The sequence below is a fragment of the Oncorhynchus clarkii genome, chromosome 12, assembly GCF_045791955.1.
Source record: "Oncorhynchus clarkii lewisi isolate Uvic-CL-2024 chromosome 12, UVic_Ocla_1.0, whole genome shotgun sequence".
Classification (NCBI taxonomy): domain Eukaryota; kingdom Metazoa; phylum Chordata; class Actinopteri; order Salmoniformes; family Salmonidae; genus Oncorhynchus; species Oncorhynchus clarkii.
The window spans coordinates 43,918,240-43,944,957 of record NC_092158.1 but is presented as its reverse complement, the minus strand read 5'-3'; the positions used below and the strand labels follow the sequence as shown (position 1 = coordinate 43,944,957).

General features: G+C 42.0%; 1 protein-coding gene across 2 annotated transcripts in view; it reads right to left on the bottom strand.

The window, feature by feature from the left end:
* Window positions 1–26,718, bottom strand: part of LOC139422047 (opioid-binding protein/cell adhesion molecule-like) — a 391,772-nt gene that overhangs the window by 87,837 nt on the left and 277,217 nt on the right. For both annotated transcript variants that reach the window (XM_071173184.1, XM_071173183.1), the window contains one exon: window positions 24,698–24,933. In XM_071173184.1, coding sequence (XP_071029285.1) covers window positions 24,698–24,933 — 236 coding nt within the window. The remainder of the gene's footprint in view (window positions 1–24,697; window positions 24,934–26,718) is intronic.

Genomic DNA, 26,718 nt, shown 5'->3' with positions numbered 1-26,718 from the left:
TTGCTATTAGGTAATTAATCTTATGGTTTCTGTCAGCCGAGAGTTAGCTAAATATGTCTGCTTATGTTAGCTCACCGTTTCTCAGTCAGCGATAGGACTAATGTAACCTGCATTTTCCGATTTGGGTGAGAATTGTTGTACTGTTGCTACTTCTTTCAAAGTCTGAACATTGCATCCAAAAATAAACTGCTCACATTGAGGACATAAAGACCGTGTTTCTGCAAAATGTTTCTGTTAAAAAAACTGAGTGGCCATCTCAAACCCTAACTGTTGCATCAATCCTAACTAGTTGTTCTATGAAGTGTTCTAATCACACCGGTTTGAGTGTACGCTGCAGGGACCACTATAAATTGATCACGCCCGTGGGCTCATGCACATCATAGGGGTAAATGTAATATAAAAATTATGCAAATCGTTTGTTCTTACCACCAGTAATAGACTGCGAACAGTTAAAATGCTAATTTGCTAGCAAGAGCTTCGGTTGAGCCTTGCCTGCGAGGCATTACTGATGCCAAAAGCACCCTAGAAATGGGCACAATAAGAACTGTCATTGAATCCATTTAAAATACATGGTCATAAAGGAGAGTAATTATTCTGATAACTGAAAAGTGACTTTTTCACAAAATAGAGGGACACAAAGACAACAAATGTGGTACAGTGTGGAAATTATATAAAATTAGTGAATGAAATGCAGAAATGGAAAATGCTGAAAATTCTTTTGGGTTGAAGTTTGAACAGTTTATTGGTCGCATACATCGTTTGGCAGATGCTATAGTGGGTGCAGCGAAATGCTTATGTTACTAGCTCCTAACGATGCAGTAAAATGTCAATCAAGTACACAAATAATAACAATTCTTAAAAAAACATAAATAAATCAAGGCATTTCAGAATGAATAAAATTAACAACCCAAATAGCACTTTAACAATAATTCAAATGCAATCTATGCATTCAGAAACCAAGATTGAACTCTTTGGCCTGAATGCCAACTGTCATGTCTGGAGGAAACCTGGCACCATCCGTATGTTGAAGCATGGTGGTGGAAGCATCATGCTGTGGGGATGTTTTTCAGCGGCAGGGACTGGGAGAGTAGTCAGGATCAAGGGAAAGATGAGCAAAGTACAGAGAGATCCTTGACGAGAACCTGCTCCAGAGCGCTCAGGACCTGACTGGGGAAAAGGTTCACTTTCCAAAAGGACAACGACCCTAAGCACACAGCCACGACAACACAGGAGTGGCTTCGGGACAAGTCTCTGAATGTCCTTGAGTGGCCCAGCCAGTGTCCGGACTTGAACCCGATCGAGCATCATCTTTTTTTTGCTTTGTCATTATGTGGTATTGTGTGTAGATTGATGAGGGGGGGGGGGGGGAACTATGTAATCCATTTTAGAATAAGTCTGTAACGTAACAAAAAGTGGAAAAAGTGAAGAGGTCTGAATACTTTCCAAATGCATTGTATGTTCACTAGAAGAATTACCACAAGATATACTTAGAATGTTATGTACAGTAGTAAATATATTAGTGAGCTATGTCAAGAATCCAGTATATAAATAAATATGTGGTGTATAAAACATGTAACTAAAATGCAATGTACAGTAGTAGAATTATTACAATCAACTATGGCAAGAATACAGAATTTAAATACACAGTGTGACATAGGAAGTGTCCAGTGGTGTCCAGTGTTGGTAATCAGGCCTACTACTATTGTGTCGTCTGCAAACTTGATGATTGAGTTGGAGGCGTGAGTAGTCACGCAGTCATGGGTGAACATGGAGTACAGGAGGGGGCTGAGCATGCACCATTGTGGGGCCCCTGTGTTGAGGATCAGCGAAGTGGAGGTGTTGTTTCCTACCTTCACCAACTGGGGGAATCCCGTCAGGAAGTCCAGGACCCAGTTGCACAGGGCGGGGGTTCAGACCCAGGGTCTTGAGCTTGATGATGAGCTTGGAGGGTACTATGGTGTTGAATACTGAGCTATAGTCAATGAACAGCATTCTTACATAAGTATTCCTCTTGTCCAGATGGGATAGGGCAGTGTCCACTGCGATGGCGATTGCATCGTCTGTGAATCTATTGGGGCGGTAAGCAAATGGAAGTGGGTCTAGGGTGTCAGGTAAGGCAGAGGTGATATGATCCTTAACCAGCCTCTCAAAGCACTTCATGACGACAGAAGTGAGTGCTACGGGGCGTGCCATCAGTCTTGTGTGTTTTCATGTTCATCACTCACTCACTGTCAAAGTCCCTACATCAGCGCATAGCTACTCTGCTACAGATTTTTTTTTTATGTGAAAATGCAAGCGCCTCACTCAAACGTCACATTTGCTTGTAAACAAAAAAAATACTCTATAACCTTTCATTCTCATAACACACATCGCTATCTGAGTTATACATTTACATAAATATTTTTTTTTTAATGGGTAAAATCATTTAATTGGGATTATATTTTGATATATCAAATTGCTATGGAAACATTAAAAATCAGGGAACCGGTGAAGTAGTGATCGACAGCATCACCTTGAAAGGCAAACATTTCTCAGAGACGCAAGCTTGTGAATGTCACTCCAATCCCTGTTTTCCCCTCAGAGATGCCACCAGAAACCCCAAGGGTGAAAACTAACTGGTACCCTCAACATTTATGCGATATTAAATCCTTACATGGGCGATAGATTTATTTCTGGCCTTTATTATAATTGCTTGCCTGTTACTACCTCTGGGGGATCATGGAAGCTAAGCTGTTTGTGCAGAACATGCTGAGTGAACGTAACAGTGGGTTTTTGTAGCAACTGCCACATCTCTTCCACTCTAATAATGTTATTAATGGGGCTGTGTTTATGGCAGTGGAATGGGCCACTGCTTCATCACCCCTGTTAAAGTGGATCTTTTGGATTGCTCTCATGTTATTAAAGGTTAGGAAAAATGCATTAGGTAATTAATTACCTTTGCTGTCTTTGCTGTCAAAAACAGCAGTCTGTTGCAGGTATTTGTCTATGAGAAAAAAGCTGACGTGTTTACATAAATGTTGTGGTTTATGATATCGAGAGCTTAGTACTATAAGGTTCTGTCTGCATTTTTGTCACCTACTGAGTTATTGACTTAGCCTTGCTCTGTTCAATGTTCTCTACATACTGTATATAGTACTCTAAATACCCCAATTCATGTTAAATTCAATAGATTACAAGATAGAAATTGCTGACACCATTCAAACCAATTCGAAACCAGTTCAAAACCTTGCAGCCAATTATCTCAGAATGATCTTTTTTGCAGATAGAACATCATAGTCCCAAGCTCAAACACACCAAAAAATATTTTAAACTACAATAGATTTCTTTGAGTTAATTTTGATCGTGGGAAATCTTTGGCCTTGTGACATGGATATGGTTGGAAAATATGTAAATATAGTTGGTTTCATGGCCGGTTCCAGGCATAAGCGACATAAGAGACCACTTAGGCTCCTGCAGACGCAAAGCCCCCTCCCCCCAGAAAATAAATAAGTATATATATATATATATATATATATATATATAACTATATACAGTGCATTCGGAAAGTATTCAAACCCTTTGACTTTTTCCACATTTTGTTACGTTACAGCCTTATTCTAAAATTGATTTAAAAAAAATTTCTCCCATTCTCCTCTGCAGATCCTCTTAAGCTCTGTCAGGTCGGATGAGGAGTGTCACTGCACAGCTATTTTCAGGTCTCTCCAGAGATGTTCGATCGGGTTCAAGTCCAGGCTCTGGATGGGCCACTCAAGGACATTTAGAGAAATGTCCCGAAGCAACTCCTGCGTTGACTTAGCTGTGTGCTTAGGGTCGTTATCCTGTTGAAAGGTGAATCTTCGCCCCAGTCTGGAGTCCTGAGCGCTCTGGAGCAGGTTTTTATGAAGGATCTCTCTGTACTTTGCTCCATTCATCTGTCCCTCTAACTGGACTAGTCTCCCAGTCTCTGCCGCTGAAAAATCCTCACAGCATGATGCTGCCACCACCATGTTTCGCCGTAGGAATGGTCCCAGGTTTCCTCCAGACGTGACGCTTGACATTCAGGCTAAAGAGTTCAATCTTGGTTTTATCAGACCAGAGAATCTTGTTTCTCATGGTCTGAGAGACCGTTAGGGGCCTTTTGGCAAACTCCAAGCAGGCTGTCATGCACCTTTTACTGAGGAGTGCCTTCCGTCTGGCCACTCTACCATAAAGGCCTGATTGGTGGAGTGCTGCAGAGATGGTTGTCCTTCTGGAAGGTTCTCCCATCTTCACAGAGGAACTCTAGAGCTCTGTCAGAGTGACCATCGGGTTCTTGGTCACCTCCCTGACCAAGGCCCTTCTCCCCCGATTGCTCAGTTTGGTCAGGCGGCCAGCTCTAGGAAGAGTCTTGGTAGTTCCAAACTCCTTCCATTTAAGAATGATGGAAGCCACTGTGTTCTTGGGAACATTCAATGCAGAAATGTTTTGGTACCCTTCCCAGGTCTGTGCCTCAACATAATCCTGTCTCAGAGCTCTACGGACAATTCCTTTTACCTCATGGCTTGGTTTTTGCTCTAACATGCACTGTCAACTGCGGGATCTTACGTAGAAAGTGTGTGCCTTTCCAAATCATGTCCAATCAATTTAATTTACCACAGGTAGACTCCAATCAAGTTGTAGAAACATTTTAAGGATGATCAATGGAAACAGGATGCACCTCAGCTCAATTTCAAGTCTCATAGCAAAGGGTCTGAATACTTACTGTATGTAAATAAGGTATTTCAGTTTTTTATTTTTTATACATTTAATATATTTAAATATATATATATATATATATATATATACACACACATAATGTTTTTGTTTTGTCATTATGGGGTGTTGTGTGTAGATTGATGAGGAAAATGTTTAACTTAATTCATTTTAGAATAAGGCTGTAAGGTAACAAAATAAGGAAAAAGTCAAGCGGTCTGAATACTTTCTGAATGCACTGTATATATACTCTACCAAAAATGTTCTGCAATACTAGCCAATGACAGCAAAACATTTTTTTGCCAGCTGTCTAAACTTAGTTATCATTGTCGAATTACTGACGCAGGACATGTGCCCAGTGTCCCTGATCCTCACGGGCTCCACTTGATTTTGTTAGTCACTCTCACTCAAATGCCATATTAAAATAGCATAAATCATGGCAAAATGTGTAGAATTGCAGTTAATACGTTTCAAAATGGCAAAGTTTCACTCAGCCCCATGGCAAAAGGTGTGGAATTGCAGGAAATTAACTCAAAAACTTTTTCACTCTGCCATCATAAAGGGGCCACTAAAATGTTTGGCTTAGGGCCCCCAAAAAGCTAAAGCTGGCCATGGTTGGTTTAGTAAAGTCCCAATCACTACTGTAACATGTTAAGGAAAAATCTTAGAGCAGCTGATATTTATTAAGCATCAGACATTATGTACATGCATAATTTGCATCTCTGCCTTTGGATAAAAGCCCAAAATAAAGCTTGGCAAAATAGCCTTGAATGTGCTTCTGGTTCACACCCGCTATAAAATCATTATGTAAATGAGTATGGGAAGGCAGCGCAAAGCAGGCCAAATAGCCGTAGAACTCAATAGGTGAGAAATTGACTCTCCACTCCCTGTGGTAGGAAAAAAATGAAGAGAGCACTTAATGTGTTACAAAGAAAAAAGCTTAGTAGCTGACTCTCCAATTTCTATTCTCCTAATGTCGCCAGAATATTTCAAATGCCTCATTACTTGTGTTTGAGGGACTAAATTAGAGGCTCTTCTCCATCCAATAATGAGTCCTAACGCTTATTACGCCAATGTGCATTAAATTGAGAGGCCAATTCTTCCTCTTTTAGACTCCCCTTATGCTAGAGAGTGCTAGGGCCTAATCTAAAAACAGAGAGTTACATCATTACACTTGAGGAAACCATAGAGGATAATCCAGTAGTCCGTTTAGAGGGCTTTATAATTGAATTGAATTATGCTTGCCCTCTGACACGCCACATTGTGAGTGACATTTTGCTCAGGAGATGGCATATGTTTTGAGGCCAGCCTAGAAAGACTGGCAGAATCCACCACTGTTAGGAAGGCTAAAAGGATTAGCGTTGTCTGAAATAACTCACCGAATCAGGTTTACAGGCAATGGAAGCCAATGTAATTTTGGTCAGATATAAACATCTTTATGCTATATACTCTTATCTACAGTTGAAGTGGGAAGTTTACAAACACTTAGGTTGGAGTCATCAAAAGTCGTTTTTTAACAACTACACAAATTTCTTGTTAACAAACTATAGTTTTGGCAAGTCGGTTAGGACATCTACTTTGTGCATGACACAAGTAATTTTTCCAACAATTGTTTACAAACAGAATATTTCACTTATAATTCACAGTATCATAATTCCAGTGAGTCAGAAGTTTACATAAACTAAATTGACAGTGCCTTTAAACAGCTTGGAAAATTCCAGAAAATAATGTCATGGCTTTAGAAGCTTATTATAGGCTAATTGACATCATTTGAGTCAATTTGAGCTGTACCTGTGGATGTATTTCAAGGCCTACCTTCAAACTCAGTGTCTCTTTACTTGACATCATGGGAAAATCAAAAGAAATCAGCCAAGACCTCAGAAAAAAATGTAGACCTCCACAAGTCTGGTTCATCCTTGGGAGCAATTTCCAAAAGTCTGAAGGTACCACGTTCATCTGGACAAACAATAGTATGCAAGTATTAACACCATGGGACCACGCAGCCGTCATACCGCTCAGGAAGGAGACGCGTACTGTCTCCTAGATATTAATGTACTTTGGTGTGAAAGTGCAAATCAATCCCAGAACAACAGCAAAAGACCTTGTGAAGACGCTGGAGGAAACAGGTACAAAAGTATCTATATCCATAGTAAAACGAGTCCTATATCGACATAACCTGAAAGGCTGCTCAGCATGGAAGAAGCCATTGCTCCTATCCCGCCATTAAAAAGCCAGACTACGGTTTGCAAGGATCGTACTTTTTGGGGAAATGTCCTCTGGTATGATGAAACAAAAATAAAACTGTTTGGCCATGCTGACCAACCGTGAAGCACGGGTGTGGCAGCATCATGTTGTGGGGGTGCTTTGCTGGAGGAGGGACTGCTGTACTTCACAAAATAGATGGCATCATGAGGTAGGAAAATTATGTGGCTATATTGAATCAACATCTCAAGTCAGGAAGTTAAAGCTTGGTCGCAAATGGATCTTCCAAATGGACAATGAGCCCAAGCATACTTCCACAGTTGTGGCAAAAGGACAACAAAGTCAAGGTATTGGAGTGGCCATCACAAAGCCCTGACCTCAATCCTATAGAAAATGTGTGGGCAGAACTGAAAAGCATGTGCAAGCAAGGAGGCCAACAAACCTGACTCAGTTACACCAGCTCTGTCAGGAGGAATGGGCCAACATTCACCCAACTTATTGTGGGAAGCTTGTGGAAGGCTACCTGCAAAGTTTGACCCAAATTAGACAATTTAAAGGCAATGCTACCAAATACTAATTGAGTGTATGTAAACTTCTGACCCACTGGAAATGTGATGAAAGAAATAAAAGCTGAAATAAATCATTTTCTCTACTATTATTCTGGCATTTCACATTCTTAACTCTAGGGTAGGGGGCAGCATTTGGAATTTTGGATGAAAATCGTGCCCAAATTAAACTGCCTTCTACTCAGGCCCAGAAGATAGTATAGTAGTAGATTTGGATAGAAAACTCTCTAAAGTTTCCAAAACTGTTAAAATAATGTCTGTGAGTATAACAGAACTGATTTGGCAGGCAAAAACTTGAGACAAATACATTCAGGAAGTAGGATTTTTTGTTGTTGTTGTAGTTTTCTTTTCAATGCCATTACAGTATCCATTGACTTAGGACTCAAATTGCAGTTCCTATGCCTTCCACTAGATGTCAACAGTCTTTAGAAATTGTTTCAGGCTTCTATTCTGAAGAATGAGGGAGTAATAGCAGTCTGAGTGAGTGTACCCTGCCATGTCACAGAGCTTTTTCATGCGTGCGACCGAGAGAGTGCCTTTCTTTTTTACCTTTTATATTGACAACGTTATTGTCCGGTTGAAATATTATTGATTATTTAGGCTAAAAATAACCTGAGGAATGAATATAAACATCGTCTGACATCTTTCTATGAACTTTATGATTACAATTTGGATTTTTTTTGTCTGCTTGCTGTGACTGCGTTTGAGCCTGTGGATTACTGAAGAAAACATGCAAACAAAATCTGACACTGTGGTTGGATCCACAAGAAGTTAATCTTTAAACCTATGTGAAATAGTTGTATCTTTTCTGAATTTTTATAATGAGTATTTCTGTTTTTGAATTTGGAGCTCTGCAATCTCACTGGATGTTGGCCCGGTGGGACGCTAGCGTCCCATATACCCTAGAGAGGTTTTTAAAAAAATTGGTGAGCCTAACTGACTTAAGATAGGGAATTTTTACCGGGATTAATGGTCAGGAATTGTGAAAAACAGAGTTTGAATGTATTTGGCTAAGGTGTATGTGTCACGCCCTGACCGTAGAGATCCTTTTATTCTCTATGTTTGTCTGGTCAGGGTGTGATTCGGGTGGGAAAGTCTATGCTTTCTGGTTCTTTGTTTTTGGTATGATTCTCAATCAGGGACAGCTGTCTATCGTTGTCTCTTATTGGGAATCATACTTAGGCAGCCTTTTTTCCTTTTCTCATTTGTGGGTTGTTGTCTTTGTTAGTGGCATGCATAGCCTTACAGAGCTTCACGTTCGTTTTGTTGTTTATTGTTTTGTTGGCGACATTTAAAATAAAAGGAATGTACGCTCACCAAGCTGCACCTTGGTCCGGTCATTTTCAAGATGGCGTTTGTGACAGTATGTAAACTTCTGAGTTAAAAAATCCACTAAAATGTTAAGTTAGAGAACAAACAGCTAGAAGGTGCCAGTAAGATATTCTCTTCATAAACTTTAGTGAAAATAAATGTGCTATGGGCTTAATCAGGTCTAACCTGTGTTACAGTATTGTCAAATAAAATGGAAGAATAATGTAGTGTACTATAAGACTCTCCTTTCAGGTAAATGCTTTCAGTTTTCAGAATAGCATGCGTTTGTGTGGAAAGGAGCTGGGAATACAAAGACGGAAACAACGCCTGACAAAGCTAATTAGTACTCTGTTGCCCAAGGCCAGTATTTAATCAAACCTGTCACAGACATACTGAATATTGAGGTATCTTTATTTTACACTACTATTACTACTTCCTGTGAAAACTGAAGTCTCCTTAGAATTTTCACTGTACCCAGAACCATTCCGCCATTTCATTTCCTGATGGAAGGAATGGAAAAGTACAATGACTCAATCCTTCATGTCTTCAGCGAGTGCTATAAAGTCCAAAAGTTATGGGCAGAGTTAGAAAGCTGTCTCTCAAAAGTTTTACAATGTAAGTTTACTTTTAATCCGTCTATCTGCCTATTTCAAGACATGGCATATGGGGGTGCGGTAAGATACCCAATGGGTTGGACAATACTCTTTCCGTCACTTATATTGAAGAAGCTATTACTTAAATACTGGAAGTAAAATGATACTCCAACGTTAAGAGAATGGAAGAATCAAATACTTTATTATTTAAATTTGGGAAAAAAATCTGGCCACAGACAGAAACAACATAACACAATTTGAAGTCATATGGGGTAGAATCTTACAAGTATTAGAAACAACATTGGGTGTGGATACAGTGTGAACATGTGGGTCTGGGCAAGTGTGATGTCATTAATGTTTGTGGAAATTTATGTAAACTTTATGTTGTTTATTGTTTTTGTCCATGTATGTTTTTTACATGTTTGAAAAAAAAAGTTAAATAAAATATTTTAAAAAAAAGGAATGGAAAAGTACAGTTGCACGCTACTTGGTAAATATGCCAATGTGGATTTGATTGAATTTAGCCGTTAGTACCTATTGATGTCTACTGCTCACAAATTGCATTTGTTGCTACTGAGCTAATGATCCAACTCCTAACGACCACCCCATGTTATTAAGAAGGCAGAGATTTGATTGCTTGGTTGTGTCTCTTATAACACAGTTAGAAAGTCTGCTCAGAGGATAATGACTTTGTTTTCTCTCTGTTGCCAAGTTGACATTAAATGCATCTCGTTTCATGTCTTCAAAGAGTTCCACACTTTGTTACTAAGCATGATAAAAAGCACACAAAAAGTATTCACATGATCAATTGTTTCAATTCTTCAGAACCTGCTTCTATTGATATCCTTCATGCAGTATTCAAGAGTTCTGAATTAAAAGGAAAGCTTATGTTCTCTGATGTTTGAAGTATAACCTACACTTCAAAAACAATCCATAAACTGGGATATTCAAATCAATTGACTGAAATACATGCTTCTGAGTACTCTCTCAAGTTTTAACTAGGCAGCACATGTTAATACCTATGAAAACATGATTTGAGATTAAACAAACAAATTTGAGCTCAAACAACCTCATAGCTAAAACCTCAATATCAAACAAATGTATTCCCAAAATGCACTGGCTCTGTATCACTTATCCATCACTATTAAACCAAACAGCAGACTAATACCTCGCATACTAAATAAAACAGCAGATGTACCTTGCACAACTTCATAGAAACATTTCAATAATAATTCCCAAAATGCACGAGCATCTGTATCGCTTATTCATCACTTAACAAAACATGAGAAATCACTCATATTAAACAAAATATAAATTTAGTATTAAACAACATTTTATTAGTATGGATTGTGATGTCAACTACATTTTTTAGGTGTGGCGTAAATATGCCTTTCTATCGTAGCACAGACGCTTGAAAAAATACCAATGTCAGTTATTCCAGTGTGTTAGAGGGAGATTAGATCTGTGAAGTGTTCTAAATTATTCACATGGCATCCTATTGAGCATATGGCCAGCCAACCTTATTACCTCTAGCACCTGTCCTGAACCCTGTCCCCTGCACTCTTTCCTCTAAAGTCGTAGTCACTGTCTGCACTGGTGTGATGGCAGTACATCCCCATGGTACCAAGCGGGGTTATTTATAGCCAAACAAACCTGGCCTGTCTCTGTGTGGGATCACACCACAACTCAGTCAAATTTTCTAGCCGCTATTACCATGAGTTTAGGGTCGGCAGTCATTAGTGAAATAGGCCGGTAGCATGCGCATGTTTTATAAACCATAGAACCTGGGGAAAATTCCAGTTGTGTACACAGTGTTAATGAAATTAAACAACCATTGATAATCATCTTCAGATGATTTCATTTCATTTTAATAATCCCCTTAATAAATATCTAAATTCCCACTAGAAATCAATAAATATTTTAAGGGACCACAATCAAAAGGAGACTCTTTAACTAATTTACATGTTGCCCATTATTTGGTTCTATCACTTGTGATTTGCCTTAGCTAGGATTGATTGTTCTATTGAATCTCAAACTAACTGGGACAGAGAGTAAAAAGGCAGTTGGAGATGTGGCCACGCATGTCTCCAACTCAATCAAGGGTCTCAGAGTGCTGCTTTTTCTCCAATGACTTTTCAAATATTATGTTTTCATCCCCCTACCCAACTACAGGGTGCTAAAATGTCAGTTTTTACAATCCATCATGAGTTTAATTAGTAAAATAAGTAGTTTTTAGTGTAGCTAATTTTCCTATTGCAAGCATTTTCCAATTGAATGTCAATAAGTAGAACAAAATGGCTGTACTCGTTTTCCCATCACATAGCTGTTAGTAGCATAGGAATGTACTAGTCTCGGCAGCATTCCATCCGGAATTTGTGAATTCCCCATTTTGAGCATTGGAATGCACTCAAATTTATAGCAGTAGTGGTTGACTACCACCTCACATCTTTTCCACTTACATCAACTCTAGTACTGGAAGTAGACTGAATAAGATGTGCAGAAACGAGCTTCAGATAACATATTCCTTTTGGTAGTGTTCAACGCCATAGTACCCTCCAAGCTCATCATTAAGCTCGGGACACTGGGTCTGAATCCTATCCAGGATTCAGGACTTCCTGACGGGCAACAACACCTCCACTATGCCGATCCTCAACACAGAGTCCCCACAAGAATGCGTGCTCAGCCCCCTTCTGTTCTCCCTGTTCACCCAGGAAGGCCAAGGACCTCAGCCACCCAAGCCATGGCCTGTTCACCCCGCTACCATTGAGAAGGCGAGGTCAGTACAGGTGAATCAAAGCTGGGACTGAGAGACTGAAAAACAGCTTCTATTTCAAGGCCATCAGACTGTTAAATAGTGACCACTAAAACTTGATTCCACCTGTGGAAATTCAATTGATTGGACATGATTTGGTAAGGCACACACTTGTCTATATAAGGTCCCAAAGCCTTTCTATATAAGGTCCCAAAGCCCACTGAATTCAGTTATGATGCCGAACTGCAATCAGGTCAAGACACTGATGAGGAAGTCTCTAGATTTTGCTCGCCTGAAGTAGAGTATATTGTGATAAGTTGCAGGCCACACTACTTGCCTAGAGTTTTCAGCTATACTTTTCGTGGCTGTTTATTTACCACCACAGACAGATGCTGGCACTAAGACCGCACTCAGTCAGCTGTATAAGACATAAGCAAACAGGAAACCACTCACCCAGAGGTGGCGCTCCTAGTCGCCGGAGACTTTAATGTAGGGAAACTTAAATCAGTTCTACCAAATTTCCATCAACATGTTAAATGTGCAACCAGAGGGAAATAATTCTAGATCACTTGTACTCCACACATAGAGATGTGTACAAAGCTCTCCCCCACCCTCCATTTGGTACATCTGACCACAACTCTATCCTCCTGACTCCTGCTTACAAGCAAAAATGAAAGCAGGAAGCACCAGTGACTCATATGTCTATAAGAAAGTGGTCTATGAAGCAGATGCTAAACTACAGGACTGTTTTGCTATCACAGACTGAAACATGTTCTGGGATTCTTCAGATGGCATTGAGGAGTACATCACATCAGTCACTGGCTTTATCAATAAGTGCTTTGAGGACTTGGTCCCCACAGTGAATGTACGTACATACCCCAACCAAAAGCCATGGATTACAGGCAACATTCGCACTGAGCTAAAGGGTAGAGGTGCGGGACTCTAACCCGGATGCTTACAAGAAATCCTGCTATGCCCTGCGACGAATCATCAATCAGTCAAAGCGTCAATACAGGGCTAAGATTGAATCATACCACACTGGCTCCGATGCTCGTCTTATGTGGCCGGGCTTGCAAACTATTAAAGACTACAAAGGGAAGCACAGCCGCGAGCTTCACAGTGACACAAGCCTACCAGATGAGCTAAATCACTTCTATGCTCGCTTTGAGGCAAGCAACACTGAGTCATGCATGAGAGCATCAGCTGTTCCGGACAACTGTGTGATCACGCTCTCCGTAGCCGGCGTAAGACCTTTAAAACAGGTCAACATACACAAGGCTGCAGGGCCAGACGGATTACCATGACATGTGCTCCGGGCATGTGCTGACCAACTGGCAGGTGTCTTCACTGACATTTTCAACATGTCCCTGATTGAGTCTGTAATATCAACATGTTTCAAGCAGACCACCATAGTCCCTGGCCCAAGAACACAAAGGATACCTGCCTAAATGACTACAGACCCGTAGCACTCATGTCCGTAGCCATGAAGTGCTTTGAAAGGTTGGTAATGGCTCACATAAACACCATTATCCCAGAAACCCTAGACTAACTCTAATTTGCATACCGCCCAAACAGATCCACAGATGATGCAATCTCCATTGCACTCCACACTGCCCTTTCCCACCTGGACAAAGTGAACACTTATGTGATAATGCTATTCATTGACTACAGCTCAGCGTTCAACACCATAGTACCCTCAAAGCTTACCACTAAGCTAAGGATCCTGGGACTAAACATCTCCCTCTGCAAATGGATCCTGGACTTTCTGATGGGCCGCCCCCAGGTGGTGAGGGTAGGTAGCAACACATCTGCCACGCTGATACTCAACACTGGAGCTCCCCAGGGGTGCGTTCTCAGTCCCCTCCTCTACTCCCTGTTCACCCACGACTGCATGGCCAGGCATGACTCCAACACCATCATTAAGTTTGCAGACGACACAACAGTGGTAGGCCTGATCACCGACAACGATGAGACAGCCTATAGGGAGGAGGTCAGAGACCTGGCGGGTGGTGCCAGAATAACAACCTATCCCTCAACGTAACCAAGACTAAGGAGATTATTGTGAACTACAGGAAACGGAGGACCGAGCACGCCAACCATTCTCATCGACGGGTCTGTAGTGGAGCAGGTTGAGAGCTTCAAGTTCCTTGGTGTCCACATCAACAACAAACTAGAATGGTCCAAACACACCAAGACAGTAGTGAAGAGGGCACGACAAAGCCTATTCCCCATCAGGAAACTAATAAGATTTGACATGGGTCCTGAGATCCTCAAAAGGTTCTACAGCTGCAACATCGAGAGCATCCTGACTGTTTGCATCACTGCCTGGTACGGCAATTGCTCGGCCTCTGCCTGCAAGGCACTAGAGGGTAGTGCCTACGGCCCAGTACATCACTGGGGCTAAGCTGCCTGCCATCCAGGACCTCAACAACAGGCGGTGTCAGAGGAAGGCCCTAAAAATTGTCAAAGACTCCAGCCACCCCAGTCATAGACTGTTCTCTCTACTACTGCATTGCAAGCAGTACCGGAGTGCCAAGTCTAGGACAAAAAGGCTTCTCAACAGTTTTTACCCCCAAGCCATAAGACTCCTAAACAGGTTATCAAATGGCTACCTGGACTATTTGCATTGTGTCCCCCCCCCCCAAACCCCTCTTTTTACGCTGCTGCTACTCTCTGTTTATCATATTTGCATAGTCACTTTAACTATACATTCATGTACATACTACCTCAATTGGGCCGACCAACCAGTGCTCCCGCACATTAGCTAACCGGGCTATCTGCATTGTGTTCCCCCCACCACCCGCCAACCCCTCTTTTACGCTACTGCTACTCTCTGTTCGTCATATATGCATAGTGACTTTAACCATATCTACATGTACATACTACCTCAATCAGCCTGACCAACCGGTGTCTGTATTCAACCTCGCTACTTCTATAGCCTCGCTACTGAATATAGCCTGTCTTTTTACTGTTGTTTTATTTCTTTACCTACCTATTGTTCACCTGATATATTTTTTGCACTATTGGTTAGAGCCTGTATGTAAGCATTTCACTGTAAGGTCTACAACTGTTGTGTTCAGCGCACGTGACAAATAAAGTTTGATTTGATTTGAGCACACAGATGAGCTTCCCTGAGATGGTTTCTGACAGTTTGTGCAGATATTCTTCAGTTGTGCAAAGCCACAGTTTCATCAGCTGTCCAGTTGGCTGGTCTCAGATGATCCCGCAGTTGAAGAAGCAGAATGTGGATGTCCTGTGCTTACACATGGTCTGCGGTTGTACTGTCACATATCTAAAACAACGTTGGAGGTGACTTATGGTAGATAACATTCAATTATCTGGCTACAGATGGATGGATGGATTATCTTGGCAAAGGAGAAATGCTCACTAACAGGGATGAAAACACATTTGTGACCAAAATTTGAGAGAATAAGCTTTTTGTGTATCTGGAACATTCCTGGGATCATTTGTTTTAGCTCATGAAACATGGGATCCAACACTTTATACGTTACGTTTATATTTTTATTCAGTGTAGAATGACTAAGAATTCCTCAAGAGATAATAACTTGCATATCAGAGGTTCCAGGTTCAGAAGCATGGGTGAAGGTTACAGCTATGAAATCTTACTAAGAAACACAAGTGAATGTTAGGAATTGCCAGGGCTTCCTATAAAGTCTGTATTTTCTGTGAAAGTGGCATTATTATCTTGTGAAAACAAACGGTGATTCTCTCACTTCTCTCAGGTTTAAATGGTTGAGAGATAAATGTAGTCAAATGCCGCCTCTGCAATAATAACAACCTTGGTCCCCTTTGTAAGTATAAAACCTTGTTACAATACTTATTTGTGTCCTCTACCAAATTAAAAGTTTGAGGTTAAATCCAAGTTTCAGGTTTCTGTCTGGGGCTCCTGTACATTCTCCTTTGTTACTTATACCCTATTGAATTACTTCTGATCGATATCACAGATGGATGTTTCTGGAAGTGCATGCAGGTTTTCGCAAAGATATGGTTTTCCAGTTGGCGTCATTCTCAACCAAAATAGATGTAGCACTGACATTACAGCAACCTCTAAGCCGATCATAATCCAAAATAGTCTTTACCAGCAGAGGTTTAAAAGTTGGTTAAAACACCCATTTGCAGAAAAACATGTTTTAACGGAACTCAGCATAAGATCTATATATACACAATAATTATGAAAGAGACAAGAACAATCCTACTCTTACCTCTTCCCTGCGCTGTATAAATAGGCAGGATGTCAGAGAAGGTGGTGCGGAGAGAAATGTGATAAAAACACAACATCTGTGAAGCATTTCATGGCTAAACACAGCATGAAATATTAAAATGTCCTGGCACCCATGAGTCACCTTTGCTCTCACATGGCGTTCCTCAGAGCGCTGCTCTCCATTGAAATCTCTTAGGTTCATACGATAAGAGCCCCCCGACAAGTTCAGCCATGTTGTACCCACCAACTTAAGAGTTGTGCCGTATCTGAGAGGGTCACGTTTAGGACGCATATGAAGTATAGGCGAAAGTCTGCCATCAGAAAACACAGCAGTTGGGAAAGCTGATTCCTTGTGTGAGAGTTATTTTTCTCTAGGCAGGGGCTGCGGAACTGACCTTTCAGGACCTTTCTTCCCGGCCAAACGTCCATGCAGCCTTCCAACCATTTGTTCTCAATCAGTTTCATGGGGATATGCATTTAGATCGTCTTGAGTTATACAGTGTTGATTCAAAATAACCTAAAGTGTTGTTTTGAATGATGTACAGTGAGTGAATTTTAGAGCAGATTCAGGTTAAACTGTAACATAGCCTACCTGTGTATTTTGCCTAGCAGTGTGCACTGTTGAATTTTGGCCACATGAGAGAAATATGTGGTGTTTTTGTCTTAGAGTAACGTTATACTATTATATTCAGGTATGTTAGTGCCTTCAGAAAGTTTTTCATCCCCCTTGACTTATTCCATATTTTGTTTTGTTAAAGCCTGAATTCAAAATGGATTAACATTAGAACTGCCTGGTCTTTCAGCCTATAAAGTACCCGCAAGAGAAGGTTGAGAACGTTGAGAACGTTTAGCATCAGATGTATATCAACCCGCAAGGGTTGATATGTTTTGTATAATTCTACACGTCATAGTGAAAAACAAAGGCCTAAAGCTGAATTCTCGACACTTCGAGCAAATGACACAAAAATTCTAAAGGTCTAATAAATACATTTGATATATTCTGTCAGAATAATATTAATTTGGCTGTGTTTATAAATGTCTTAGGGAACATTAGAATACTAAAAACTATTATTTCAAAGAACATTACATCGTTTTCTTTAGTTTATGTTACTCTAGGCTATAAGTAAAAATGGAAGTTGAAATTTGAAGTCCATCACAAAGAGGTCTATTATAATTTCATTTTTGGCAGGTCTAAAGAAACATTGTGGGAATAAGAAAATGTTTTTAAAAGAAAACAGAATAGCATACTTAAAGTTTATTATGCTACTAGTATTTGCTTAGAACCCAGAGCAATGCCACCGGGTGAGTGGTCATGTGACTGGTCATACCCACCACTGCGACCTGTACGTTCTCGTTGGCTGTCCCTCGCTTCATACTCGTCGCCAAACCCACTGGCTCCAGGTCATCTACAAGACCCTGCTAGGTAAAGTCCCCCCTTATCTCAGCTCGCTGGTCACCATAGCAGCACCCAACTGTAGCACGCCAGCAGGTATATCTCTCTGGTCACCCCCAAAACCAATTCTTCCTTTGGCCGCCTCTCCTTCCAGTTCTCTGCTGCCAATGACTGGAAGGAACTACAAAAATCTCTGAAACTGGAAACACTTATCTCCCTCACTAGCTTTAAGCACCAGCTGTCAGAGCAGCTCACAGATTACTGCACCTGTACAAAACCCATCTATAATTTAGCCTAAACAGCTACCTCTTCCCCTACTGTATTTATTTTGCTCCTTTGCACCCCATTATTTCTATCTCTACTTTGCACAGTCTTCCACTGCAAATCTACCACTCCAGTGTTTTACTTGCTATATTGTATTTACTTTGCCACCATGGCCTTTTTTTGCCTTTACCTCCCTTATCTCACCTCATTTGCTCACATTGTATATAGACTCATTTTTCTCCTGTATTATTGACTGTATGTTTGTTTTACTCCATGTGTAACTCTGTGTTGTTGTATGTGTCAAACTGCTTTGGCCAGGTCACAATTGTAAATGAGAACTTGTTCTCAACTTGCCTACCTGGTTAAATAAAGGTGAAATAAATCAATGAAAATGTGCTAAACGCATGGACAGCACAGATATTCTTGGAAAAGTTACATTTGGAAATAAAGTGCCACCTCTTGAATGTTGAGTTATTAGACAAAGGTAACTTCCACAGAAGCTGCAGAATGCTGCTTCTGATACTATACAGAAACATTTTACCTGCATGTGACTCTGAAGGAGGATTTGATAAAGTGATGCTCCTTTCCCTGCATCTGTCAATTACAACTTTGGTATAGTTTAGGTCACACTCCCTAACCCCGCCGCTTCACACTCCCTAACCCCGCCGCTACACACTCCCTAACCCCGCCGCTTCACACTCCCTAACCCCGCCGCTTCACACTCCCTAACCCCGCCGCTTCACACTCCCTAACCCCGCCGCTTCACACTCCCTAACCCAGCCGCTTCACACTCCCTAACCCCGCCGCTTCACACTCCCTAACCCCGCCGCTTCACACTCCCTAACCCCGCAGCTTCACACTAACTAACCCCGCCGCTTCACACTCCCTAACCCCGCCGCTTCACACTCCCTAACCCCGCCGCTTCACACTCCCTAACCCAGCAGCTTCACACTCACTAACCCTGCCGCTTCACACTCCCTAACCCCGCCGCTTCACACTCCCTAACCCCGGCGCTTCACACTCACTAACCCCGCAGCTTCACACTCACTAACCCCGCCGCTTCACACTCCCTAACCCCGCCGCTTCACACTCCCTAACCCCGCCGCTTCACACTCCCTAACCCCGCAGCTTCACACTCACTAACCCCGCCGCTTCACACTCCCTAAACCCGCCGCTTCACACTCCCTAACACCGCCGCTTCACACTCCCTAACCCCGCAGCTTCACACTCACTAACCCCGCCGCTTCACACTCCCTAACCCCGCCGCTTCACACTCACTAACCCCGCCTCTTCCCACTCCCTAACCCCGCCGCTTCACACTCACTAACCCCGCCGCTTCACACTCCCTAACCCCGTCGCTTCACACTCACTAACCCCGCCGCTTCACACTCACTAACCCCGCCGCTTCACACTCACTAACCCCGCTGCTTCACACTCCCTAACCCCGCTGCTTCACACTCACTAACCCCGCCGCTTCACACTCACAAACCCCGCCGCTTCACACTCCCTAACCCCGCAGCTTCACACTCACTAACCCCGCTGCTTCACACTCACTAACCCCGCTGCTTCACACTCACTAACCCCGCTGCTTCACACTCACTAACCCCGCTGCTTCACACTCACTGACCCCGCCGCTTCACACTCACTAACCACGCCGCTTCACACTCACTAACCCCGCCGCTTCACACTCACTAACCCCGCCACTTCACACTCACTAACCCCGCCGCTTCACACTCCCTAACCCCGCCGCTTCACACTCACTAACCCCGCCGCTTCCCACTCCCTAACCCCGCCGCTTCACACTCACTAACCCCGCTGCTTCACACTCCCTAACCCCGCCACTTCACACTCACTAACCCCGCTGCTTCACACTCCCTAACCCCGCCGCTTCACACTCACTAACCCCGCTGCTTCACACTCCCTAACCCCGCCGCTTCACACTCACTAACCCCGCCGCTTCCCACTCCCTAACCCCGCCGCTTCACACTCACTAACCCCGCCGCTTCACACTCCCTAACCCCGCCGCTTCACACTCACTAACCCCGCCGCTTCCCACTCCCTAACCCCGCCGCTTCACACTCCCTAACCCCGCTGCTTCACACTCACTAACCCCGCCGCTTCCCACTCCCTAACCCCGCCGCTTCACACTCACTAACCCCACCGCTTCACACTCCCTAACCCCGCCGCTTCACACTCACTAACCCCGCCGCTTCACACTCACTAACCCCGCCGCTTCCCACTCCCTAACCCCGCCGCTTCACACTCACTAACCCCGCCGCTTCACACTCCCTAACCCCGCCGCTTCACACTCACTAACCCCGCCGCTTCACACTCCCTAACCCCGCCGCTTCACACTCACTAACCCCGCTGCTTCACACTCACTAACCCCGCTGCTTCACACTCCCTAACCCCGCCGCTTCACACTCACTAACCCCGCCGCTTCCCACTCCCTAACCCCGCCGCTTCACACTCCCTAACCCCGCTGCTTCACACTCACTAACCCCGCCGCTTCCCACTCACTAACCCCGCTGCTTCACACTCCCTAACCCCGAAGCTTCACACTCACGAACCCCGCCGCTTCACACTCACTAACCCCGCCGCTTCACACTCACTAACCCCGCCGCTTCACACTCACTAACCCCGCTGCTTCACACTCACTAACCCCGCTGCTTCACACTCCCTAACCCCGCTGCTTCACACTCACTAACCCCGCCGCTTCACACTCACTAACCCCGCTGCTTCACACTCACTAACCCCGCTGCTTCACACTCACTAACCCCGCCGCTTCACACTCACTAACCCCGCTGCTTCACACTCACTAACCCCGCTGCTTCACACTCACAAACCCCGCTGCTTCACACTCACTAACCCCGCTGCTTCACACTCACTAACCCCGCTGCTTCACACTCACTAACCCCGCTGCTTCACACTCACTAACCCCGCTGTTTCACACTCCCTAACCCCGCTGCTTCACACTCCCTAACCCCGCTGCTTCACACTCACTAACCCCGCTGCTTCACACTCACTAACCCCGCTGCTTCACACTCACTAACCCCGCCGCTTCACACTCACTAACCCCGCTGCTTCACACTCACTAACCCCGCTGCTTCACACTCACAAACCCCGCTGCTTCACACTCACTAACCCCGCTGCTTCACACTCACTAACCCCGCTGCTTCACACTCACTAACCCCGCTGCTTCACACTCACTAACCCCGCTGTTTCACACTCCCTAACCCCGCTGCTTCACACTCCCTAACCCCGCTGCTTCACACTCACTAACCCCGCTGCTTCACACGTAGTTTGTTTCCCGCTCATCAACTTGAATAGAATCAAGGATAGGTTTTGTATTATTCTAAAGGCTTACTGCAACATATTCATTTCCCTTACAATAAATATGATTAGTAAAATAGTTAGTAAATAAAACAGTCCCGTAACAGATTATTTTACGTAAAACATAAAAGAGAATGGTATCAACCCACAAGGCGCACAATGAAATTATTAACATGAGCACTAACACTGATAAATATAGGCATAACAAAAACTCATCATTACACTATTGTTGTTATAAATTATATCAACCTCTTCATCATTCAGTTAGGCCCAATTTAAATTGCAAGTAATGTGCACAATTATCACCCATTCATCCATTTGTCATTCATTCATTGGGCTGGCATCGTTTGCTTCCCTTCGCTCATCAACTCGGATAGAGTCAAGGATATGTTTTGCATTATTCTAAAGGCATACTGTAACATGTAAGCATGTTTTAGTTTCCCTTACAATACATTCAACTAGTAGATAGAGTTATAGAAATTAAAACGGTCCCATAACAGCTTCTTATTACAAAGTAAAACTTAAAAGAGAATGATGTCAACACACATGGAGCACGGTCAAATTATTTGCTATAAACATGAGTGTCAACACTGATATATAGGCATAACACAAACTCATCAATATTGTCTTCCTAAATGAAATCAACCTCTTCACCCTCCTTATCATTGTTAGGCCTAATTTAAATTCAATTGTAAAGTGAATGATTATCACCCATTCATCCATTTGTCATTCATTCAGTGAGGAGAGAGAGAGAGACGCATTAGCACCTGGCTAGGTACCAATGTCCCACATCGCGTCATTTTGGCGGGTTAAGTTGGGAATAGGTGTGGGAAAAAAGAGGAAAAAGGCTCTAAATACTTTTCTGATTGTGATTTCAAAAATCTGACATACGAGCAATGTAAAATACAAACATTTAGGAATAGTCAGGGAAGGAGAAGGACGTAGCTTTTGGCCTATTTTTTAAATGTACAAAATCAAACATCAGTGGCTGTTTGTGGTTCTGATGTTATTGATTTTTTGTCTCACCTTCTATAGACAATACCCCATAATGAGTCAATACTTTGTAGATGCACCTTTGGCAGAGTCTTTTCTGGGTAAGTCTGGGTAAGAGATTGCTTTCCACACCTGGATTGTGCAACATTTGCCCATTATTACTTTCAAAATTCTTTAAGCTCTGTTAAATGTGTTGTTGATCATTGCTAGACAACAATTTTCAGGTATTGCCATAGATTTTCAAGTATATTTAAGTCAAACTCGGCCACTCATGAACATTCACTGTATTCTTGGTAAGCAACTCCAGTGTGTATTGGGCCTTGTGATTTTGTTTATTATCCTGCTGAAATGTGAATTAATCTCCCAGTGTCTGGTGGAAAGCAGAGTGAACCAGGTTTCCCTCTAAGATTGCCTGTGCTTAGCTCCATTCTGTTTATTTTTTTATACTGAAAAACGATTACAAACATACCCATAACATGATGCAGCCACCACCACACTTGAAAATATGGAGGGGGTACTCAGTAATGTGTTGTATTTGATTTTCCCCAAACATAACATTTTGTATTCAGGACAAACAGTTAATTGATTTGGTCATTTTTTTTGCAGTATTACCTTGTTGCAAACAGGATGCATGTTTTGGAATATGTTTTATTCTGTTCAGGCTTCCTTCTGTTCTGTAATTTAGGTTACTATTGTGGAGTAACTACAATGTTGATGATCCATCCTCTGTTTTCTCACATCACGGTCATTAAACTCTGTAATTGTTTTAAAGTCACCATTGAGCTCATGGTGAAATCCCTGAGCGGTTTCCTTCCTCTCCGGCAACTGAGTTAGGAAGGACACTATGGTGTTATCACTGTGGAGCATCCCTCTCTCTCACGTGGCTTGTAATGTGAAGCAACGTCAAGTTAGCAATACATTTACCTTTATAAAGATACATCGTTGGTAGTTATTTTACTCACGTATAGACATGTCTGATTACACGGCAAACACCTGTATCTTTGTATTGACTGGATGTATTGATACACCATCCAAAGTGTAATTAATAAATTCACCATGCTCAAAGGGATATTCAACGCCTGTGTTTTATTTTACCCATCTACCAATAGGTGTCCTGCTTTGCGAGGCATTGGAAATTCTCTCTGGTCATGTGCAGTAAGTGATCCGGACATGTGCAGAAGGTTTGGGACCTTCAGCGCTCAGAAAAAAAGGTCAGAGAAAAGGTCGGATCCGCAGACATTCCGTTTTCTTTATCTTAAAACAAGCACCTTTACAATCTGATAGTGAAGCGTAAAAATATAATAAGGTAGCATTTAAGTCTGTAAATCAAGCTTCAATAACAAACAACAATAATATATTAATGATATATTATGAAGAGTAACCATACGGTGTAGCTGACATTCTCACCAATGATCTGTTAATTACAGTTGGAAAAAACAATTTAAGTACACTCATTTGTTCTGGGTTTACAGACTGAACAATTGTTTTAATCTGCATGCCACTGCTAATTAGGGAACATCTAATATTTTCAAAAAAACATGCACTGGCTATTATTTTAGAAATGTCTCCTGTAATTAGTGTCAGGGCTAAATTCAAAAGGTTAATGAATAACAGATAATACATTGTTTTCTTAGCAAAATGCTGCATTTCCAAACAGGACAATAAACAATCCTTGGTGACTCTTGAGCAAGAAATAGCTATTGCCAAATTATGTCTAGTCCAGCAGTTATCAGTTTTATGATTGTATACTATTGTCTGTTGTAGCGTTGGTCCCTTTCTAAATGCAAGATCCTCTCATCGTTAGTTCATCTTGTTCAGTTTTAATTCAATGTTAAATGAGTGTGTCTACATGATCTGTACCCCAAAACAAAGGGCTGTGGTGCTAATTGTTTTTGGAAACTGAGCGTGAGGGAAATTGATTTCACTGTAAATGATAACAAAAGTCCAGGTATCGACAGATGATTTTGCAAGTCCTTGCTCTGAAACTGGGGCACGGTTATCCAACTGGCTGTGCCCGCAAATCAATACCTATCAACGATCTGAAATGAAACCTAGATTAAATCCCAATTAATCTAAGGGAGTCACGTTTGGCGCGTTCCAGTTAATTACATCACCCTGGCAAAGGTTTTTCTTATTTTTACCTATCATACCTCCCCACCGGTTAAGTCAAAACGATCACAGCCACGAGTTTGAAATATTGCATCTGTAAATTCACCACTAAAGTCACACTACCATGCAAAGACAGTGATATCAATCAGCCCTGTAAGTCTAGATGACAACTTGACTAAACTCTAAATCGCAAACCCCAAGAGAACTATGGAAAATGGGCTGAATCTGACTGAAGAAAAAGTGCAGTACCTTGAACAATGAGATGCACTTTGGACGATTTGGGTTTGTTGCTCATGAGGATGGAGCACACGTAGGGCCCCTCGTCGTGTACATTCACGTTCTGGATCTTTATGCTGTACTCTGTCACGGGTGTGTTGTCCATTCGGACAACGCGAGGGTCCAGAGACCACTTGTCAGTGCCCGCATAAAGAATGGTGGTGCGATTGAGCCAAGCCACCCGCGATACCTTGCTGTCCACAGTACATCTGTGAGATAAAGAGAGAAACAGAGAGAGAAGAGGATGAGTGTTAAGCATTCCAAAATATTTTTACAGTGTTCTATGGTGTCCATTCTATTGTAAAGCACAATTGAGTGATATTCATTGACTGATATGTCTGACTGATAATATTGTGTGAGATAATATTGTGTGACTTTTTTGATAAAGTTAGACCTTGTGCACTATTATACAATATAATGTTCTTCAACACTGTTGCTGGGGCATCACATGATGCGCATGCTTTTGTTTCAGACCAATACTCTGCCCTTGAGTATTTGAATCAAGGCACCAGGACCTTGATAAAAGAACTGACCACATAGAGAGGATAGCTCTCAGTGAGGCTATACATCCACAATAGACTTTGGAACAAGGACTGTGTAATTGCACATTCACTTACTGAAGGTTATTCCACCTGTGTAACTACTGATGTTATTACACATTTTCTTGTTCCACTGTGTAACTAGTGTTTTGTAATTACACGTTTGAAAGTCACCTGTGAATTACCATGTTAATAAATCAAACCAAAATATGACCTTGTTACATGTAACTAATGTACAAGGTGCCACTACCATTGAATGCACATGTACTAACAGGGTTGATAAATAGACTAGGACCTGGTGAAAACAATTGTAACCAGGCACATCCTATCATTAACTACCAGTCATTTTAAATTAGTTTATTTCTATGTTATGACCGACCTGGTTCAAAGGCTATACAGAATCAAGTGTAATGTAAGAACGATATAGTTACATAGGATATACTTAATTATCATGTACAGTACCAGTCAAAAGTTTGGACACACCTACTCATTCAAGCGTTTTTCTTTATTTGTTCTATTATCTATATTGTAGAATAATAGTGAACACATCAAAACTATGATATAACACATATGGAATCATGTACTAACCAAAAAAGTGTTAAACAAATCAAAATATATTTTATATTTGAGATTCTTCAAAGTAGCCACCTTTTGCCTTGACAGCTTTGCACACTCTTGGCATTCTCTTAACCAGCTTCACCTGGAATGTTTTTCCAACAGTCTTGGAGTTCACACAAATGCTGAGCACTTGTTGGCTACTTTTTCTTCACTCTGCGGTCCAACTCATCCCAAACCATCTCAATTGGGTTGAGTTCAGGTGATTGTGGAGGCCAGGTCATCTGATGCAGCACTCCACTGTTAGACCAGACAAGGCCTGGACTAACAATTGAGTAAAACAAGATTATGTTTTGGGATCTGATGGGGTACAGCAGTTGAACTAAGCTCATGCGGTATTCATAAGTAACATTCTTCAAGAATCAATGAGTATGTATAATTTAGAAATGGATATACCAGTGGCAAGATTGTCATTTTCAGTGAGTTATAACCTATATTTTAACTATCTTGCACATGTGTCCATTGATTGGTGGTAAATGTTTGCTCATAAATTCATTTTATTCACACTTAACACCAAATTACATACACGAGGCTTAATTAGAAGTGATTCATGCATTCTATGGAAATAAAACATATGCTTAGCATTTTACAAACTAATTCTGTCACAATTACCATGGTACATTGCCTTAAATGTCAGCACCTGTGCAAAATTCCTATTTACACTGGGAACCTAAGCCAAGTCCGATTTGTATGTCCTTGGTATTCTCCGGTTGCCAGGCCCTGTGGAAAAGCCCAGTCGAACCATGTATTTGAAAAAGAGAGTAGCCTAACAAACAAACAACGTGATTTAAATTCAGGACAGATTATTGGATCATAACCTCCGTGCCTAACCTTCAATGA